Source organism: Coregonus clupeaformis, chromosome 20 (assembly GCF_020615455.1).
Source record: "Coregonus clupeaformis isolate EN_2021a chromosome 20, ASM2061545v1, whole genome shotgun sequence".
Taxonomy (NCBI): domain Eukaryota; kingdom Metazoa; phylum Chordata; class Actinopteri; order Salmoniformes; family Salmonidae; genus Coregonus; species Coregonus clupeaformis.
The window spans coordinates 17,520,823-17,542,875 of NC_059211.1; the positions used below are offsets into that span (position 1 = coordinate 17,520,823).

At 44.0% G+C, this 22,053-nt stretch overlaps 2 protein-coding genes across 7 annotated transcripts in view; one reads left to right on the plus strand and one right to left on the minus strand.

Moving 5' to 3' along the window:
• med16 (mediator complex subunit 16) lies at window positions 1-18,543 on the minus strand. 4 transcript variants are annotated; one of them, XM_041839814.2, is made up of 16 exons: window positions 18,417-18,543; window positions 15,943-16,127; window positions 15,634-15,741; window positions 14,972-15,141; window positions 13,088-13,369; window positions 12,709-12,858; window positions 11,467-11,572; window positions 11,044-11,199; window positions 8,877-9,097; window positions 7,656-7,862; window positions 5,962-6,172; window positions 5,263-5,396; window positions 4,819-5,011; window positions 1,093-1,309; window positions 751-834; window positions 1-443 (listed from the first exon to the last, which is right to left on the minus strand). In XM_041839814.2, the coding sequence occupies exons 2-16, from the start codon at window positions 16,079-16,081 to the stop codon at window positions 317-319; spliced, it is 2,505 nt and encodes an 834-aa protein (XP_041695748.1). In that variant the 5' UTR covers window positions 16,082-16,127; window positions 18,417-18,543; the 3' UTR covers window positions 1-316. The 4 variants fall into 4 exon arrangements, with proteins under 4 accessions (XP_041695748.1, XP_041695747.1, XP_041695749.1 ...); XM_041839813.2 differs by lacking the exon at window positions 18,417-18,543 and adding an exon at window positions 18,250-18,335; XM_041839815.2 differs by lacking the exon at window positions 18,417-18,543 and adding an exon at window positions 16,626-16,729 and having other exon boundaries at window positions 15,634-15,738.
• Window positions 16,895-22,053, plus strand: part of tmem259 (transmembrane protein 259) — a 17,858-nt gene continuing 12,699 nt past the window's right edge. Inside the window, exon 1 of one of the 3 annotated variants that reach the window (XM_041839818.2) lies at window positions 16,895-18,310. In XM_041839818.2, the coding sequence (XP_041695752.1) occupies window positions 18,098-18,310 (213 nt within the window). In that variant the 5' untranslated portion in view covers window positions 16,895-18,097. The remainder of the gene's footprint in view (window positions 18,311-22,053) is intronic. The other 2 variants (XM_041839817.2, XM_041839816.2) reach the window with 2 other exon arrangements.

Sequence of the window (22,053 nt, forward strand, 5' to 3'; positions counted from 1 at the left end):
TAAGGTCCTCAAGAAGCTTTATTTTCTTGACATGCATTTGGATATAAAAAGAGACATGAAAAACATGTGGGTTCTATTTACAGGTAGAAAACAATTATGGCATGATCACAGCCTTTCCAAATGGCGATATGTGCAATACAACTGCATTGATATCCAATACTTCATCATATTGGATATGGGATCTGTCCTTCATGATATCTGCTAGGAGGCAGCAGCGCTGTGCCAAGCTACTGTCCAAACTCCAAAGGCTGATCTAAAGTCAGGGTTTGCGGTGGCGATGGGCTTGTCCGAGTCAATAGTTGTCCGTTGACTGATCTCAGGACAGTGTGGAGGGGATCCTTCTCCAGAGGCCTCCGCACAGGCAGTTCTTGATCCAGCGTTGCTCCCACTGCTTCATGGCGTTGGTCTTGTTGGGCGAGCGGAGCATGGTCACACAGCCACACCTGAGGTAGAGAGAGAGAGGTAGAGAGAGAGAGGTAGAGAGAGAGAGAGAGAGAGAGAGAGAGAGAGAGAGAGAGAGAGAGAGAGAGAGAGAGAGAGAGAGAGAGAGAGAGAGAATAAATACTGAAAAAGGCTGAAAAAACAGGGTCGGGAAAATACAATCTTCAAAGTGTTGCTTGGACCAACAAAGGTTCTTAAAAAAAGTTAAAAGTTACATGTAGAGGGATATAATGATGTTAATGTTAAGGTAGAAAATAGGGGAAAGATGCAAGTGCTAGGGAGTGGGTGAAAGAGTAAGTGGTGTCTGACCGGGTGCAGGCTTTGCTCTCCTCTGTGGGGCAGACTCCCATGTGGAGACAACGTAGATTATCCATCCTCTGGGCCCCTGGGCTCCTGGAAACACACGTGCACACCCACACATTTTAGCAAATGGGCTGTTACTTTTTCAACTTTACAGCAGGCTGAGCTTCATCTGACCTTTGACAACAAACAGTGATCCAATGACAACTGTGTGTAGTGTGCTTTGGGTTTTCGCCTCAACATAGTACAGTGTCACTTGAGCACTATCCCCAATGTAACCCTAAAAAGTCTACCAGGTTCCCTAAAATACCCTTTTCTAAATGCCAGCTAGCCGGCTCCTGTGGGTCTCACCTGGAGAAGATCTCCACCTGAGCGGTGGAGTTGAGACCCGGCAGGCTGTAGGGTTTGCCAAACTGCAGCCGCAGCGGGTGCTTGCCCTGCAGCTTGCAGATGATGCCGTCGTTGACGGGCAGCCAGTCCATGCTGGGCACTAGCAGCTGGCTGGGCAGCAGGCAGCACTCGTCTATCAGCGGCTCATCAGGCTCCTGGGGGTGGCCCTCGTCCCGAGCTGGAGACATTCATGGGTGAAGGCCAGGCACACATACAGTGAGGTCCAAAAGTATTTGGACAGCAACACGTTTTGTTTGGGCTCTGTACTCCAGCACTTTGGATTTGAAATGATACAATGACTATGAAGTTAACGTGCAGACTGTCAGCTTTAATTTGAGGGTATATTTATCCATATCGGGTGAACCGTTTAGAAATTACTTTTTGTACATAGTCCCCCCATTTTAGGGAACCAAATGTATTTGGACAGATTTACTTACAGTATGTGTATTCAAGTAGTGAGTAGTATTTGGTCCCATATTCCTAGCACGCAATGACTACATCAAGCGTGACTCTACAAACTTGTTGGATGCATTTGCATTGCAAATGAATAGTAAATAATGTATTGTATCATTTTGGAGTCACTTTTATTATAAATAAGAACAGAATATGTTTCTGAACACGTATACATTAATGTGGATGCTACCATGATTATGGATAATCCTGAATGAATCTTGAATAATGATGAGTGAGAAAGTTACAGAGGCACAAAGATCATACCATCAAGACATGCTACCCTCTCACCATTACCAATAACAGGGGGGTATGATATTTATAACTTTCTCACTCAACATTATTCACAATTCATTCATGATTATCTGTAATCCACATTAATGTAGTTTAGAAACCTATTTTATTCATATTTACAATAAAAGTGACAAATAAAATGACAATATATTATTTACCAATCATTTCTATTGGGCACAAAATAATCTGAAACAACAAAAACAAACTACAAATGCATCCAACAAGTTTGTAGAGTCACAAGCTTGATGAAGTCATTGCGTGCTGCTTTTGACTACTTTAATACAGTAAGTGAATTTGTCCAAATACTTTTGGATATTGGGCAGGGCTCCCCAACCCAGTTCCTGGAAAGCTACTAGGGCTGGGTAATTTGGCCTAAAAATCATATCTCGATTTTTTCAAATTCATGGGCAATTCACGATATATATCTATACATTTTTTTGTATGTTCTCTAAATAAGCTAGTTGTACAATTAAAAGTCAAATACACTGCATTTCAAACAGTCAGCAATAATCGAACGAATTCAGGGCTTGTGAAATTATACCTAGGCTAAATATAAACCTTCCACAACCATAAGACCCACTAATAATTTAATTATTTTATCAAAATAGTTTAACCTGCTTTTTTGCAAAAATCACTGATCTGGTTTTCAAGTCTGTCCCTTTCGTTTACAAATTTAACCACAATCATGCATAATGCACATTCACTAATAATGTCCAACTTCTTGTAGCATACATTATAGAAAATTAACACAGATCTCATAATCAACCTCTCAAGCACAAGCTAGTGAGTAGCCAGCTAATCTTTATATTTAAAGTCTAGCCAACTTGGATCTATTTGCTAGCAAACAAAGGTAGAACAGTTGTATTGTTATGAACAAACCTTTCTGTCCGTCTCTGTTTGAACAGCATGCTAGCCTGTCCACTTTGTTCATATGTTGAAATCAAGTGACCTAACTAATAAGAACGAGTTGCCAATTCCTTATATAAATTGTATTTTAAGCTCATTGCACTTTTATAAAACATAGACTAGATGGCTAGTATTGCAGTCTGTGGCTAAAATTCTACTAGCAGTCCGTGGTACCGCAATGCAGCACAACAGAAACTGAACATTCATTTTCCAGAATCAATGTTCACTGTAGCCCTTGATCATGACTCTCAGTTCCATTACATTACACATAAGAGTCATTGGACGAAGGTGTCTTCTGTAGGGGGGGGGGGGGGGTTTGTTAAGAGCCCAGACGCTCAATCTGAACATTAACACGCGTCGCTTGCTGCAGTACGGTTTTGGAAGAATAAGGACGTTACCTTTCATATCAGAAAAAAAAACTTTTTAAAAAAACGAAAGGTTAAATTGATACACACCTTGATAGGGTTAGGGTTGCCACATGGCCATATCTCCATGTTATAGCACTTGCTTACGAAAGACAAGAGGCGAGCACCTGTGCTAATTAGCTATCTAGCTGCTCTGAACACCTGTGTGCAAGCATAACTCGGGAAGTGTAGCGGAAGTCTAGTTTTGTCGGATGGAGGCAACCATATCTGTATGAATCTGTGCAAAACTGCTACAGTAAGTGTATATTTTTCTTTCTCGCTGATGAAAGATAAGGGCCATATGTTGTTTCGAAAGCCGTATCGCAAGCAATGATTATTGCATCGTCGGGATTGTAGTTCACATGAGGTAGTCGTGGGCGAAGCTAATGGCTGAAAACAGAAGGCAGAATGCTGCCTAGATTTTGAGAGCTATGTTCATTGATACTCCCATTTTAGTAGGGTCTGTTCTTCGCGCAATTTGAGAAGTTGAAACATACAAAGGGTATCGATAGGGTCCTGGGTGGCGCAGCGGTCACCACTACAGCCTGGGGTTCAATCCCAGGCTGTGTCACTACCGGTCGTGACCGCGTGCCCCATAGGACGGCGCACAATTAGCGCCGCGCCCCTTGGCTCATCGTGCTCAAACGACTCCTTGTGACAGGGCCGGGCACCTGCAAGCTGATTTCGGACGTCAGTCGAACAATGTTTCCTCCGACACATTGGGGCGGCTGACATCCGGGTTAAGCGAGCAGTGTGATAAGAAGTAGGCGGCCGAAAATGTTTAGGAGGACGCATGACTCGACCTAAGCCTCTCACGAGCCCACTGAGGAGTTGCAGAGATGAGCCAAGGGACCTAATTCGGGGAGAAAACAGGGTAAAAAACGATGCTTGTGGCCATACCACCCTGAACACTAGGGGTCACATCAGGGTCGGGCCTGGTTAAGACTGAGATGGCAGACCCCCTGGGACTACCAGGTGCTGTAAACTCAAAAAATGTATACTTTTTTTTTTTTTACTAACAAAAAAATAACCGGTATCGATATAAAAGGTTAACTTTTCCTCTATTAAAGTAACATACTGTCTCAATGCGTTTTGGTATCCATACGATGGATTCTGTTGTACCAAACCTCAAAACCGTTTTAAAGCAAATTTGCTGCAATTATACACATTTTGCCGTAGGGTGGAGAGAAATGTTTACAGTTTTGAATATGATATCTGAGTGAGAGTGACAAAAAAAAAAAATGGGGTTCCCCCGTTCAGTAATTCAACCATGAATACTACAAGTGTAGATAGCTGGCTGCTACACTAACTTACCAATTAATTTATTTTTAGACATGGGCTAATGTGACTGTCAGTGACTGACATAAGATAAAAAACTGCTGATGCACAACCAGATTTCCAAATTGCACCTAAATAAATAAAGAATATAATATAATAATATCTATATATTTTGGTGGAAATGGATCCCCGGACCTACAAAAGGGGGGCCGCCAGTTGCCCATCCCTGGAGTAGACTGATAGACCAACAGAGCAAACCGATAATACTGTTATAACCAAAGGTATCTGGCACATTTAACCCCACATACACACATGCATCCACATAGTCAGCTACACATGTTCGCCCCATCCTTACAGCAGAGCCAGAGCTTGGTGAGCAGGCGGAAGAGCAGCGACATGCTGTCCTGGTTGTCCGAGGTGGCCGTGTAGATGGGCAGGCAGCCAGGCTTCAGCAGGCCCCAGATCCGGATCATCACCATCATTTCACGCAGCATGCCCAGGGACGAGCCGTCACGCAGGAACCCAAAGCCGGGACGCACGATGGAGCCCTGAGAGTGGACACAGGTTAATACGGACAGAGACAGACACACACACTATACTAGCACCAACTCTACATTCGATAGAACGCTACATTCTTTCAATGCAATATCATATCTTTAATATCAAATGTGGTAAGCATGGTTTTCTGGAGCAATGCACCATTTTTCAGCACGTTGTGAAAAGGCCTACACTGGTAGCTCGATTTAATGAAAATGTATGAGTAAATCCACACATAAATGGTGGCACACTGGAGACCCACCTGATTGGGTAGGTTAGCCATCAGGTAGAGCACAAAGTCTCCCACCCATTGGATGAGCTGCTGCAGAGACTGGAGAGGGGGGCCGTCTAGCACAAACTCCTCTGTCTTCAGGTTGATCATCACCTTATCGATATCTACGGAGAGGGGGAAGGTCAATCTCAACCCGAATCACTGAAGTCTTGAAATAAAACGGCCCATAACTGTAGGTACTAGCTAGCAGATACGAGGGCCAGCAATGCAGCCTTAAGCCTACAGTTTCTGTCTGTTCAACAATAACAACAGGTCACTATGTTCAACTCCAGCTCGGTTACAAACTGAATAGAGTTCCAGCCTCACATTAAAGCTGCAATATGTTACCTTTTGGGCGACCAGACCAAATTCACATAGAAATGAAGCAGTAGATCTGTTCTGTGTGTGCCATTTCTATGCTTTCCGTTCTTACGTTTACTTTTTGCGTCTTTTACATTCGGTTTTGTACACCAGCTGAAAATACAATATTTCTGGTTATTGAAAATATATTTCACAGCGGTTTAGATGGTACAATGATTCTCTACACTATACATTGCCTGAATGTTAGCAACCAGGAAATGGCGGAACGATTTCTGCATATTGCACCTTTAAGTGAAATTGGTATCCGAAGCAGGATCTTTCTATTCATTGATTATACAGGTATAATGGTAGTGATGCTAGTCCTCCCACCAGTGTCAGTATTTTTGGCGCATATCTCTGCCAGCCTATCCCCGGGGCTCTTGTCTGGCGTGTTGAGGACGTGGGGCCTTAGCAGGGACTTGAGGGTGGCGCTAATGGCGATAAGGAGGAGCTTGGCGTGGAAGTCGCAGGCTCGCGCCGCCGTAGCCGCCGATAGCTTACAGAGGGAGGCCTTCACTGCGACGATGCGTGTCGAGAGCACCTACCACACACACACACACTGTATATTAGAAAAACAAACAAACACTTCCATCCTGTCATTGTCACACATTTCAGTCTGTCAAACCTAATGCCATGCAGTGGGGATCCCTGGGTTGTGTTTTGAAATGTCAACTAATACCCACATTTGTCCAATAAGAACATACACTACATGACCAAAAGTATGTGGACACCTGCTCGTCAAACATCTCATTCCAAACTCATGGCCATTAATATGGAGTTGGTTCCTCCCTTTGCTGCTGTAACAGCCTCCACTCTTGACTGCGAGCCAGGCCTAATCGCCCAACATCAGTGCCCGATCTCACTAATGCTCTTAGTCACCGCAGCAATGTTACAACATCTAGTGGAAAGCCTAGAACATTGCTGTGGTGACTAAGAGCATTAGTGAGGTCAGGCACTGATGTTGGGCGATTAGACCTGGCTCGCAGTCAACGTTCCAATTCATCCCAAAGGTGTTTGATGAGGTTGAGGTCAGGGTTCTGTGCAGGCCAGTCAAGTTCTTCCACACCGATCTCGACAAACCATTTCTGTATGGACCTTGCTTTGTGCACAGGGGTATTGTCATGCTGAAACAAGAAAGGGCCTTCCCCAAACGGTTGCCACAAAGCTGGAAGCACAGAATCTTCTAGAATGTCATTGTATGCTGTAGCGTTAAGATTTCCCTTCACTGGAACTAAGGGGCCTAGCCCGAACCATGAAAAACAGACCCAGACCATTATTCCTCCTCCACCAAACTTTACAGTTGGTCCTATGCATTCGGGCAGGTAGCGTTCTTCTGGCATCCGCCAAACCCAGATTCGTCCGTCAGACTGCCAGATGGTGAAGCGTGATTCATCACTCCAGAGAACACATTTCCACTGCTCCAGAGTCCAATGGCGGTGAGCTTAACACCACTCCAGCCGACGCTTGGCATTGCGCATGGTGATCTTAGGCTTGTGCGGCTGCTCGTCCATGGAAACCCATTTCATGAAGGTCCCGACGAACAGCTGACGTTGCTTCCAGAGGCAGGTTGGAACTCGGTAGTGAGTGTTGCAACCGAGGACAGACAATTTTTACTCACTACGAGCTTCAGCGGTCCTGTTCTGTGAGCTTGTGTGGTGTACCACTTCGCGGCTGAGCCGTTGTTGCTGCTAGAGATTTCCACTTCACAATAACAGCACTTACAGTTAACTGGGGCAGCTCTAGCAGGGCAGAAATTCAACAAACTGACTTGTTGGAAAGGTGGCATCCTATGAGGGTGCCACGTTGAAAGTCACTGAGCTCTTCAGTAAGGCCATTCTACTGCCAATGTTTGTCTATGGAGATTGCATGGCAATGTGCTCGATTTTATACACCCGTCAGCATGGGTGTGGCTGAAATAGCCGAATCCACTAATTTGAAAGGGTGTCCACATACTTTTGTATATATAGTGTATATTTCAATTTCACTACGGTGTGCCCTACTGAACACGACCCTGGTCCACCTACCTGCTGCAGGGCTTGGTTCTGTCTCATGTACTCCTCATGGAGCTTCTCCACCAGGTTATGGACCATGCCCGGCTGCACATGGAGCAGCACATCCCACCAGTCGTAGCCCGTCACCATGCAGTACTCCAGCAGGAACAGCAGGTGGCGCAGCAGTGTGTTCATGTCCAACATCTGGCCCATGGAGGGAGACACGCGGATCATGTGCAGCTGAGGAGGGAAAAAGAGCCAAAAGGGGAGATCTAAAATATTGGTGGAGTTTTTTTGTTGCTGTTCATATCTGGGGGCTCGCCTGGGATGATTACCAGAATTAAGGACAGCGATATGGATAGCTTATTGTTGTAAAAGAGGATAAAGTTATTGGAGTTTTTATTTTGCCTTTAGACCATACACTGCTGTAAGCTTTAACACCAATGGCTGGTCGACATTCAAGGGACATTGAAGGTAGAAATTATCTATTTTTCCTTTTTCAAAAACATAAGCCATCTAAGCTACACAACATCTACCTAGATAAAATGGGTGATGAGGTGCTGATATGTTAAATCCCTACAACTTATCCAGAATGCCGCAGCCCGTCTGGTGTTCAACCTTCCCAAGTTCTCGCACGTTACCCTGCTCCTCCGCACACTCCACTGGCTTCCAGTTGAAGCTCGCATCTGCTACAAGACCATGGTGCTTGCCTACGGAGCTGTGAGGGGAACGGCACCTCCGTACCTTCAGGCTCTGATCAGTCCCTACACCCACACGAGGGCATTGCGTTCATCCACCTCTGGCCTGCTGGCTCCCCTACCTCTGCGGAAGCACAGTCCCGCTCAGCCCAGTCAAAACTGTTCGCTGCTCTGGCACCCCAATGGTGGAACAAGCTCCCTCACGATGCCAGGACAGCGGAGTCACTCACCACCTTCCAGAGACATTTGAAACCCCACCTCTTTAAGGAATACCTGGGATAGGATAAAGTAATCCTTCTACCCCCCTTACCCCCACCCCACCCCCCTTACCCCACCCCACCCCCCCCAAAAAAAAGCATTGTAAAGTGGTTATCCCACTGGCTATAAGGTGAATGCACCAATTTGTAAGTCTCTCTGGATAAGAGCGTCTGCTAAATGACGTAAATGTAATGTTACTGTGTGAGACATTTAAGGTCACTGCATAGTCAACGGATCTGAACGCATTGACACGCAATTGATGTGCTCCAACTAGCTAACCTGTGCTACCTGCGCTCACCTTGCCGTGGTTGTCCACTCCGGCCAGGGCCAGCGAGGTCCAGGAGAACTGCAGGGCCTTGAAATGGACGGTGGGGCCGCCGGCACGCTGGCGCTTGATGGCCGGCTCGTCCCCGGGCCGCTGGGAGGAGCCCGAGGAGGAGCCGTAGAACATGCCCATGGTGTGGAGGGACAGCCGGTGGAGGATCTGGATGCTGCCATCGTGGAAGGCTAGGGCCAGGCCTGGGAGGGACCACCAGACAGAATCACATGAAATGTAATTAACTTTATTGATCTCCAGAGGTGGACACTGAGATTGACACCAGCAGCACACACAGACAGGGGCAACACAGTGAGTGTATAACATTACACTCACCACTTTCTCTGCCATTATACATCAGTCTGTCCTGATATAACTACAGTGGGGGAAAAAAGTATTTAGTCAGCCACCAATTGTGCAAGATCTCCCACTTAAAAAGATGAGAGAGGCCTGTAATTTTCATCATAGGTACACGTCAACTATGACAGACAAAATGAGAAAAAAATTCCAGAAAATCACATTGTAGGATTTTTAATGAATTTATTTGCAAATTATGGTGGAAAATAAGTATTTGGTCAATAACAAAAGTTTCTCAATACTTTGTTATATACCCTTTGTTGGCAATGACACTGGTCAAACGTTTTCTGTAAGTCTTCACAAGGTTTTCACACACTGTTGCTGGTATTTTGGCCCATTCCTCCATGCAGATCTCCTCTAGAGCAGTGATGTTTTGGGGCTGTCGCTGGGCAACATGGACTTTCAACTCCCTCCAAAGATTTTCTATGGGGTTGAGATCTGGAGACTGGCTAGGCCACTCCAGGACCTTGAAATGCTTCTTACGAAGCCACTCCTTCGTTGCCCGGGCGGTGTGTTTGGGATCATTGTCATGCTGAAAGACCCAGCCACGTTTCATCTTCAATGCCCTTGCTGATGGAAGGAGGTTTTCACTCAAAATCTCACGATACATGGCCCCATTCATTCTTTCCTTTACACGGATCAGTCGTCCTGGTCCCTTTGCAGAAAAACAGCCCCAAAGCATGATGTTTCCACCCCCATGCTTCACATTAGGTATGGTGTTCTTTGGATGCAACTCAGCATTCTTTGTCCTCCAAACACGACGAGTTGAGTTTTTACCAAAAAGTTCTATTTTGGTTTCATCTGACCATATGACATTCTCCCAATCCTCTTCTGGATCATCCAAATGCACTCTAGCAAACTTCAGACGGGCCTGGACATGTACTGGCTTAAGCAGGGGGACACGTCTGGCACTGCAGGATTTGAGTCCCTGGCGGCGTAGTGTGTTACTGATGGTAGGCTTTGTTACTTTGGTCCCAGCTCTCTGCAGGTCATTCACTAGGTCCCCCTGTGTGGTTCTGGGATTTTTGCTCACCGTTCTTGTGATCATTTTGACCCCACGGGGTGAGATCTTGCGTGGAGCCCCAGATCGAGGGAGATTATCAGTGGTCTTGTATGTCTTCCATTTCCTAATAATTGCTCCCACAGTTGATTTCTTCAAACCAAGCTGCTTACCTATTGCAGATTCAGTCTTCCCAGCCTGGTGCAGGTCTACAATTTTGTTTCTGGTGTCCTTTGACAGCTCTTTGGTCTTGGCCATAGTGGAGTTTGGAGTGTGACTGTTTGAGGTTGTGGACAGGTGTCTTTTATACTGATAACAAGTTCAAACAGGTACCATTAATACAGGTAACGAGTGGAGGACAGAGGAGCCTCTTAAAGAAGAAGTTACAGGTTTGTGAGAGCCAGAAATCTTGCTTGTTTGTAGGTGACCAAATACTTATTTTCCACCATAATTTGCAAATAAATTCATTAAAAATCCTACAATGTGATTTTCTGGATTTTATTTCCTCAATTTGTCTGTCATAGTTGACATGTACCTATGATGAAAATTACAGGCCTCTCTCATCTTTTTAAGTGGGATAACTTGCACAATTGGTGGCTGACTAAATACTGTTTTCCCCCACTGTATGTTGTGTGGGACACATTCAATGTAGCTACCACTTCCCGACAGAATTACTTCATCTTTGGTGGGTTTAATAGTCCTGCAAACCAACATTATGTAAAGGTGTATGCTGCCACCTGAAGTAATCAAGAGTAGATGTGGAGGGTGGATGATGGGTTATTGGGCACTTACCGAGGCCTGGGCAGAACTTAGTGTCCGACGCCACCTTTAAGTCAGGGTTGGAGATGGAGATGGGCAGCTTGGGCAGAGCAACGGCCGACACGCGGTCCAGGTCATTGGTGGCTGAGAGGATGCGCCATTTCAGGATCATCGGCTGTTTCTCGCCCACTGTGGGGATGGAGAGGAGAAAGGGTGAGTAAGGGTTGTGTGTGTGTGTGTGTGTCTTGATGGGGGCATCTCAGTTGTGGAATCATTAACTGGTCTCCTTTCCTTTAACTGTATTGATCTGAAAACACAATGGAGAATGCCTAAAGAGAATTGACTGTCACCAAAGTGGACAATTGGAAACTACTTTAAACTATTGAGATACCCCCTACAGTTATACTTAGATTTTCCATTAGATTACTTCCTGGTTTTTGTTGTTCTCCTCCTTACCTGCTGGTGAGCGATGCTGGAAAATGTTATTAACAGGGAGGCCTTCTTTTCGCAGTGACCAGCACTCTACGATGCTGCCTGTCTGACTGGAGGCACACAACAGCACCTAAAAGAGTATTAGGTTTTAGGTTTATTTAGGTTTTATTTATTTACACCAAAGAAAAGAAGAGAAAGACAAACAGTACAGATAAAAACAGTGTGCAGGTAGCAAAAAAGACAAATAACAAAAAAAGTTATAATAAATTAAAAGAAGCACATTTCCTCCTGACTGCATGTGCTGCTGCTGCAGGGAGGGGGCAACCAAAGACTCGTTAGCTACAACACCTGACTTGTTTCAGCAAGGAGCAACAAAGTTTAATCATGTTGTAGAGTCCATGTTACTGTAGAGTCCATGTTACTGTAGAGTCCATGTTACAGCAGAAACAGACTCAACCGCACGAATGCCCGTCAATCCTGTCTTAAGTCAGCCTTTTTCTTTTTTACGATGATCTTCATCCATAGCCATCCATTACATGGTAAGGTAATTCTGCCAGCCTTAATTAATAAAAAGTATGCTCTACACTGTTTGAATACTGTGGGGGATTTATTATTCTCATAATTGATGGGATGACTAACTTAGAAAGAATGCATTCTGGACTGTGCTGATGTGGGTTGTGTCACCTGGCAAGCTGTGATTGATGTGAAGAGCTGTTTTAGGGGGTAAGATAAGATAATAATTTGTGTCTCCAAATACTAGACTATACTGTTTCTTTGTGATCTGTGAACCATCCTTGGACGTAGGAATGGTGTCTAGGGGAGCTGGCTCTTCTCACCATGACAGGTTGTTATGATAAGAACGTATGCCTGGTAACAGGAATGCGCCAAGGGACTGGGACTAGCCTGTGCGCCAATGGATTGGCTGAGTAAGTCTAAACCACGCTCAGCGTCTACTCTGATTGGCCAGCAGAGAGCGGGAACTGAGAACTGTCAAGAGTATTTGAAGAACAATCTGAAACAATGGATTAGTTCTCTGAATGCCCTGCGAGGTATTTCAGGGAGCCCGTATATACGAACATCATATTTACCATTGAAGGTTTTGCATTAATTAAAATACTAGTCTATTTAGAAGACGTGTATTGACCTCTTTTGTTCCTAATACCAGATTTGAATTGATGCAACTTAACAATACATATGTTGTACTGGTAAGTGACAAAGCTGGAAAGAACTCCCAATAAAGGACAATGTGTTCCCAGTGTCTCTCACCTGCTCCGAGTTCTCCCTGGTGAGGAACTTGAGGTGTGTGACGGCAGGGTACTTGTCCCTCCTGACCGGGTCTGTGGTGCAGCGCATGAAGAGCGAGGGCAGCAGCTCCGTGTCGATGCGACACTTCTCGTTGACCACGCTCACGCACACCTTGAGTTAGGATGACAATGGACATTTCGAAACCACGACTCAGTGATAATAGCATTGCAATAATAGTACTTAATCGTACAGTAAACCCTCTTTACAAGAAAAGAAAATGCATTAGCATTTGTACAGTGTCGCTTGCCAGACTTACCAGAGACACGGCGACTGGCTAACACTTCTGGTGTTAGCCAGTAATGAAAAAATATAATGTTGTAATATCATTGCTAGCTAATACCTTGTAGAACTGCACAGGTGAGGAGCTACTGCCGTCCGTGGCCGCCACCACGATGTTGCCCCCGCCAGTGAAGGCGATGTCGGCCAGGGCAACACGGCCCCTCAGGCGACACAGGCTCTCGCTGGCTGTAAGCAGCTGACCGTTGGGCTTCAGCAGGGACACAGTGACCAGGCCGCTCACCGTCACTGCCATCCAGCCCTCCATTGGCTTACCCCCGAATAGCGTGAGCGATGGCGAGAACTTGACTCGTGAAAACTTCTCCCCGAAGTTGGTGGAGCCCGACTGTGGGGGAAGGTTGGAGGAGAGGTAGAAAGAGAGTGGGGTGTAGCACATTTCAACAAACTAAGTGGCAAATTACAGTTATATGTCCGTATATAGTTGTTATATGAAGTGCTCCACAGCCAGTGTACAACACCCTTGCCAAATAATGGTATATATAGTATTGGCATATCTCAAGAGCTTTAACCCCTTACATTCGTGGGAATTGGCCTATATGGATAGGGCTAAATTGACTAACATAAGAAACATGGAAAGCATATGCATAACCATTGTAGAAATTAAAAAGGGAACAATTTTGAGATTATGGGAAAATTATTAGACTAAAAAGGTGAGGACACAACAGTTCACCTGACAAGACTGAATCCAAACATTACAATGTTGATTTTATGTGCATTTTACATTTACTGTACTTCTTGCAGCATTTGTTGATAACGAAATCTGAAAATACTCTGGATACATTCAGTAACATAATAAGAATATTCTTGGAATATTTGGGGTAGGTGCAACATAAGACAAGAAAATGACAAGGGTTTGAGAGAGAGGCCTAACTGGTGTTTCCAAGTGGCCACATTACCTCTCCAAAGTGTGCACAGTTCCTAAGTAATTTTAATGCACTTTTATGACTAAAAAAAAAGTATTCAACTATAAGGTGCATTTTTTAGCTCTCCTAGCTGTGCCATTGGGGAACTAGAGCAAGCACACAAAGTTGTTTTGATGTAAACCCAGCCCTGCATTCCCGCCTTTACACAATTACTGTTGTTGCTTACTAAATCCAAAATCTGTCCATTTTAAATCGCAATCTGGGTCAGGTGGGCATAATTTGAAAGCTTGTTCTATTGCCAACATGACTAGCTAAATTATAAAATACGATTTTACAGTGTTAGGCTTTCATAAGGCAATTCAGAGAAGCAAATTGTAATTTTGGTGTGCATAGAATGAAGGCATGAGTGCATTCTGATGCGTGGTCCGCGGCAACTTTTCTTCAAAATTAAACAAACATAGGTTCATTCTGTTCAGGACAGTCCAGGGTGTAACGCCATGTCATCTTGTAACTGTACATCAAACATAGTGTTCATAAACGTTGACACTGTATATTACATACGTTTTATGATTTGGAAATGTGAAGTGCACATTTGGACTCATGGGTGTTTGGCTTGCTTGTATGACATCAAAGCGGTATTTATTATCATCCTCAACGTATCATCTTTCAAAATACATTGAGTCCTCGTAATTGACAGCATTTCCCTCACTCAGACAACAAAACATTTGCAAAAGTTGCCCAATTAGCGGGAGGAATGGTGGCAACTTCTTGTCGTGCGCAGTGCTCAAGTTAAGAACGGCTGTCAGTCAAAACCCATACAGCGCTGTGAAGCTGAGACCCTGAGCTCTGACATCATGTATAGCATGTTCCTGTACAGCCACTGCATTCCAATTTAGGAGCTTATCAGTGTCCAAATCTGCCATTTTCAACCCGTATACGGGTACGAGTGTAAAGGGTTAAACTTGTCTATAAAATACTGACAAAGTAATAAATCATAAGGTCCACACAGACAGTTGAGAAGAGCTGGTAGACTGTGTGAATATGAGAACATGCTGGTCCATTACCATCTCCACATGCAGAGCCAGCTTGACTCCATTGTGCAGCCAGGACAGAGCTACGATGGGGTCTCCGTCCACTGCACTCCCTAGTGAACTCTCCCAGCTGTTGACCAGGTGATCTGCCATCGCCCAGCACTTGATCTGCCCGTCTCCATCAGCAGACAGCAACCTGGAACCTGGAACTCACAGACACATGAACGGATGCAATCGAGCGTGCACACACACACACCCACACAACCTTTTAACTCAATACACTAGGGACACTTCCTGGCATTCTATTGAGTTCCACATCAGTCTATCTGGACTGATAGGGCAGTTGCACCTTTACAGGAATAATCCACTCAAACTACTTTGTGGTATTTTCTTCATTAGTCCACTGTTGATACAGTCCCAAAATGTTTTCCTTTCAGCAATCAAGTTTTCAATAACTTGCCACATCATCATGATGATGCAAAATGCATCATATGATGTAAAGCGTATCATCATGATTATGTAGCAAGTTACAATTTGCTTTTTGAAAGACCTATATCTTGAGAAATTGATTGCTGAATGAAAAAACTTTTTGGGATTGTATCAACAGTGGACTAATTAAAAAAATACCAAAGGATAGTTTTTGAGTGGATTATTCTTTTAAGGGTGGATTTGGTGTTGCTACTATGTCGACCCACCTGATTGGTCCCACTCCAGACAGGATATGAATTCGGCATGTCCAGAGTTAATGGAGTACACATCCCATGGGTGCTCTGTGTCAATGATGTGGACCATATGACTGACTTCTGAAATAAAGCAAATCACTGTAGTGCATGTTCGGCAAATCAAGTCACTTGGCATTGAATTACATATGCAAAGTGATATACGGATATAGGATTAAAACTGATACTGGCAATGGGATGTTTGATTTCAAATTCCTACTGAGCTTTGCTATGCACAACAACATCAAAACTGTCAGAAGATCAGTACCAAGCACAGTCGTGTACCTTTCTCGTCTTCTTCATTTTTTAGGTCTGTCGTAAAGGCAACTAGGTTCCTGCAGGACCAGGCACACACCAGTGGGATGGATGGACAGTGGTTGCTCTTGGGTCTCTTCTCCCACTCACAAACATAGGCCACCTCCATCACTCAACCATACACTTGTCCACTGATTGAGCAAGTATGTTCAGTCCTTGTCCAATCAGAGAAATTGATGTTTAATCAGTCCCTTTGCATGGCTTCATTGGGCTACACTTTGCAGGTATACCACAAGCAAGACATCATTCTAGATAGCTGGATTTCAAATTTACTTGCATCACCTTCTTTGCAATCGTATTATTCTAACATCGTCACTTATTAGTTAGGTTACTTAGTTAGCTAACCGTTATATGCTCCTGTAGGTTGCTCTGGATAAGAGCGTCTGCTAAATTACTAAAATGTAAATATATGCTGTAATAAAGCTGGCTAGCTAGCTAGTAGCTGCTTGCATAAACTACCTGGTTTATAGCAATAATTGTCCTGATTAGCAAGCTAGCATTTGCTAGATAGCATATAGCAATGGTAAAATGTAGAGAACCTGACCATGAAGCAACTACACTAGACGAACTTCTAATAAAATAGTAATAATCTAGCTAAATGTAATCTCTTATTCATATAACTAGTAGGTGAGATTTTAAATGTATTTCCTTACCATCTAGTACAGTGCAAGAAATCAGGGGTATATTCATTAGTTGGATCCGTTAAACGTTTTGCAACGAGAGTTTCTATTGGACAAATTGTCTTAAGTCCCTCCCCGTTTGCCAGTTTGGTTCCTAGAGTAAACTGTTTAAACGGTTTCCGTTGCAAAACTAGTGAATACACCCCAGCCTACTACAAACAAAATATGGGTCATGGCTAGAAGAGATACAGCTTTTGTCAAATTATTATCAGATTTCCCTTTTCATAGCAGGTTAGGATAATTTTACGCAGCAGATTTTGATAATTAGGTTAAGGTTAGGAAAAGGGTTAGCTAAAATGCAACAAAATTTAACTTTTGACGTAAATTTGACAAAATATGGATACCTTCTAGCCATGAACACAAAGATGGTACGGTAGGACCCCTGAATTTAGAAGTATTTTCAGTTGCCTGCAGCATTATTTTTTCTAAATTGCGTTTTCCTTGGTAGGGTATCGTTTCATCGAAAACGAATCACAGTTTAATCTTTTTTTTTTATGATCTCTTTATAAAACAGTGTATGGACGTTGCATCTACAGAGGGCTCTTGAGCGAGTCGACTCTTTATTTGCCTTATTGTTTTCCAGGCTAAATGTTTGATGCTAAGGAATCGTTGAAAACTGGTTGAGACTATTGCAAACGCTAGCGTAGAATCATACTCGTAATCGGCATCTAAGAAGTCAAACTGAGATGATCGACATTCTCGAAGCGAACTCTCGACTAAAAAGTAACATACGGGTTATCATCGTAGAACTTGAGCGATATAGATAGCTATCGTGAGCAGGGTAGTGCTAGCTAACTTGATAACAAACGTTTTCTTATTTGATTGGACGTCTCTGGTGAATTGCAATAAGACAAATACATAACAGCTAAGTTAGCATACTATACTAAGAATATATATCGAGACAACATCACCATAATCGTCAATGTTTTTGCCTCGGAAGTTGCGTACTAGCTAGCATGTTAGCAATGGTATGTTAGCTAGCGGGGGTTTGAATGTTGACTGACGCTTAGTTATAAGGCCTAAAACGGCTATTGAAAATTGTAAAGAAGATTAACATTCCCTTATGCGCCATTGTTAGGTTAATACAATCTGTTAGGTTACTACAGTAGTTAGCCGAGTTGTATTGAAACTCATTAGCTAACATTAGCTACGCTAGTGTAGAGCTGGGACGCTTTGGGCGTTTAGTCAGAATGCCAGATACACAACGACTATGTCGGAAAAATTGATGTAACGCACAGCCCTTCTAGACATCAAATTTGTCACATCTAGCAATTGTGACTGTTCTATGTAAACTGACAGCTGCATTATTGCATTAAGTTAATGCAGTTTTGCACCATCATACCGTTTGAGGTTTTGGTGCCAGTGCCGTTAAATTGCGTACATATATCCACGTTTGAACTGGATTGAGATAGCAAGTCACTATCAATCGTCTTGCAAGACATAAAATGTCAGAAAACCAGGGCAATGTGAACAATAACGTCCCGCTAAATAACAATGGCGGGGCGAACAGAATACGAAACCCTAATATCAACCAGAACCCACTCATAAATGTTAGAGACAGACTTTTCCATGCCCTATTCTTCAAGATGGCAGTTACCTATGCCAGATTGTTTCCACCATCTTTCAGAAGAATCTTCGAGTTCTTTGTCCTGTTGAAGGTAAGACTTCCCTTTCACACGATCTTACCTTCATGTAGGCTACAATGTCAAGAATAGACTAACAAGGACGGTAGGCTAATTTGCTTCAAATAAATTGGTTTCTTACATGCGTGATCTCTGCTTCTCACATAGGGTAACTTCTTCCAATGATTACAGAAAATGTAGGTGCTTTTAGCAACACGGGTGTGTTCCATACACTAGCATTGCTTTCTAATATATTGGGTTGCACAAAATAGTCCTTGGGAAGACAGAAGTTAAATCCAATTCCATTTCAATTTACTGTGCGGATGGGCAGGGCGGTTGGTCATTATGGCGGGGAATTTGAGACAAAATATCTAATGGATCTTATTATTAAACAGTTTCCAAACGGTGGGTATTTTGTAGACCCAATTCATCAATGCTTAACTCATGTCAAAGTCCCTCACAAGTTATTCCTTTTCCACATATGGCGCACGTGCAAGACTTTTATTTTGACTTTAGGTAAGCAGGTCTACAACAGACCAACGTCTGTTTAATAATACAATCCTTTTAGAAATGTGTCTCAAAGTGGGAAGTGAATGGGTCTATGCAGCCTGCCCTCACCATTCTTTACATACTGTGATCATGCCACAGTCCAAATTCCTCATTTGTTTGGAGTGGTTCTGCTACTAATGCTGCTGCTTATGTTTTGATGTGTGGATTAGTGTGGGTGTTAGATCTTAGATGGGTAGAACAAAAGTAATCAACCTCCACAATTTCTGCTTGATTGCATCAGATCAGTGGTTCCCAACTATTCTGACCAAATAAACAAATCATGTAAGTATTTAGCTCTGTGGCACACCACACTGGCACATAGGAATAGAAAAAAAGAGGACTGAGCACGCCCCCATTCTCATCGACAGGGCTGTAGTGGAACAGGTTGAGAGCTTCAAGTTCCTTGGTGTCCACATCACCAACAAACTATCATGGTCCAAACACACCAAGACAGTCGTGAAGAGGGCATGACAAAGCCTATTCCTCCTCAGGAGACTGAAAAGATTTGGCATGGGTCCTCAGATCCTCAAAAAGTTATACAGCTGCACCATCGAGAGCATCCTGACTGGTTGCATCACCGCCTGGTATGGCAACTGCTCGGCCTCCGACCGCAAGGCACTACAGAGGGTAGTGCGTACGGCCCAGTACATCACTGGGGCCAAGCTTCCTGCCATCCAGGACCTCTATACCAGGCGGTGTCAGAGGAAGGCCCTCAAAATTGTCAAAGACTCCAGCCACCCTAGTCATAGACTGTTCTCTCTGCTACCGCATGGCAAGTGGTACCGGAGTGCCAAGTCTAGGTCCAAAATACTTCTCAACAGCTTCTACCCCCAAGCCATAAGACTCCTGAACAGCTAATCATGAACAGCTAATCATGGCTACCCGGACCATTTGCACTGCCCCCCCACCCCCACCCCCATATTTTTACGCTGCTGCGACTCTGTTAATTATTTATGTATAGTCACTTTAACTGTAACCACAAGTACATATTACATCAACTAGCCGGTGCCCCCGCACATTGACTCTGCACCGGTACCCCCCTGTACATAGCCTCCCTACTGTTATTTTATTTTACTTTTTTTATTATTAGTTAAGGGCTGTAAGTAAGCATTTCACGGTAATGTCTACACCTGTTGTATTCGGCACATGTGGCAAATGTTTGATTTGAATGTGGAACAGTTAGGCATACTGTGTGGTTTGAGTCAGCACAACAATAACCAAGAAAAACCATAGCATTAGGTGAAAAGGTTGTACATGTGAAATGTATTAGTTCTAGCTACTAGCCACATCATTGTCATCAACAGAGTTGATGATTGACACACCTATTCTACATCAATTTATTATTATTATTATAGCCAGTAATTAGCTTGACTTTCATCATTGCAGTCAGGCCGGCCTTTCCCAACTGTGATTAGGCTTAAACCCGGGAAAGCCTTTGCTTGTGCAACTCGGGGCATAAAGGAACACATTGACTAAAATACACACTTATCCTCATCAGCTCTGATGGTTGCAGGCAGCATAACAGCAAAGACAGGCATTTTCAGAGGGTTATAATTGCAATGACCCTCAACTCAAGGTCTAGTGAGTCATCTTAACAGGCATCACATTAGAGCTCTCCTGTCCTAGCGTTTTTCCATTTGTGTGTGTGTGTTTGGATAAAAACTAGACCTGTGAAAGAACTCAGAATTCTATCTGAGATTGTTGACTATGTTTTTATGCAGTCAAGGTGTGTGTGCATGCGTACATACACTGAGTGTACAAATCATTAAGAACACCTGCTCTTTCGATGACAAAGCCTGACCAGGTGAATCCAGGTGAAACATATGATCCCTTATCGATGTCACCATTTAAATCCACTTCTATCAGTTTAGATGAAGGGGAGGAGACGGGTTAAAGAAGGATTTTTAAGCCTTGAGACAATTGAGACATGGATTGGGTATGTGTGCCATTGAGGGTGAATGGGCAAGACAACATTTTTAAGTGCCTTTGAACGGGGTATGGTAGTAGGTGCCAGGCGCATCGGTTTGTGTGTCAAGAACTACATCGCTGCTGGGTTTTTCTCGCTCAACAGTTTCCTGTGTGTATCAAGAATGGTCCACCACCCAAAGGACATCCAGCCAACTTGACACAACTGTGGGAAGCATTTGAGTCAACATGGGCCAGCATCCCTGTGGAAAGCTTTCGAGACCTTGTAGAGTCCATGCCCCAACGAATTGAGGCTGTTCTGAGGGCAAAAGGGGGTGCAACTCAATATTAGGAAGGTATTCTTAATTTTTGTACACTCAGTGTATGTGTGTGTACATTGCGTGCATGTGTACACACACTGTGAGCAGGTGTACCAGGCCTCCACACTAGCTAACTGACAGTGGGAATCTGCCTGCCTGCCTGAGTGCGTTACCAGACAGGAGAGAAGAGCGATGCTCTAATGCAGAGAGAAGGAGAGGAAGAGCGATGGACAGCCATTTGCAGAGGCACCTGCCTGTCACTACTGATTGGGATGCGATGGGTGTGAAACAAAATGGCACGTCCCCTATCTGTCTCTGTTGTCACTGACACTTAGCTTTAGGCATCTTTTTGATATTCTGAGTATTGGCTTCCTGTTGAAGAGGATCATTTTAAATAGACCAGGCTCTCTAGCACCTCACGTTTCTCCTCAGCTGACTGCTCTCTGTAGGAATCTATCCTACTGCACCTTTGTAGTGGGCACCTACACTAAGCAGCCTCTGTGACGTTCATTTAGGCCAGGGTTTCCCAAACTCGGTCCTGGCGAGTTTGGGCGGAAAAATTGCCTAATGGTGGAAAAATAGCCTCCTGCCCCCCCCCACCCCCCCAGGTGCACGTTTTGGTTTTTGCCCTAGCACTACACAGCTGATTCAAATAATCAAAACTTGATGAGTTGGTTATTTGAATCAGCTGTGTAGTACTTGGGCAACAACCAAAACGTGCACTTGGGGGGGTGGGGAGGGGGCCCAGGACCGAGTTAGGCAATTTTTCCGCCATTGATGTACAGGATCCAGGGTTGGGGAACATTTGAAAAGGAATTGACCCCAATCCTGATAGGTTCTCTCTCTGCTGCTCCTCAAACCTTGCACGTATGTGAACTATCTGTTGTTTCTGTTTCTGGCAATGTGATTGTCATTAACAGTGTTGCAGGAGGAGAAACATACAAAAATGTATCCTACCTGTGTCCCTTTCAGCGCCATTAAACTAGGGCTGGGAATTGCCAGGGA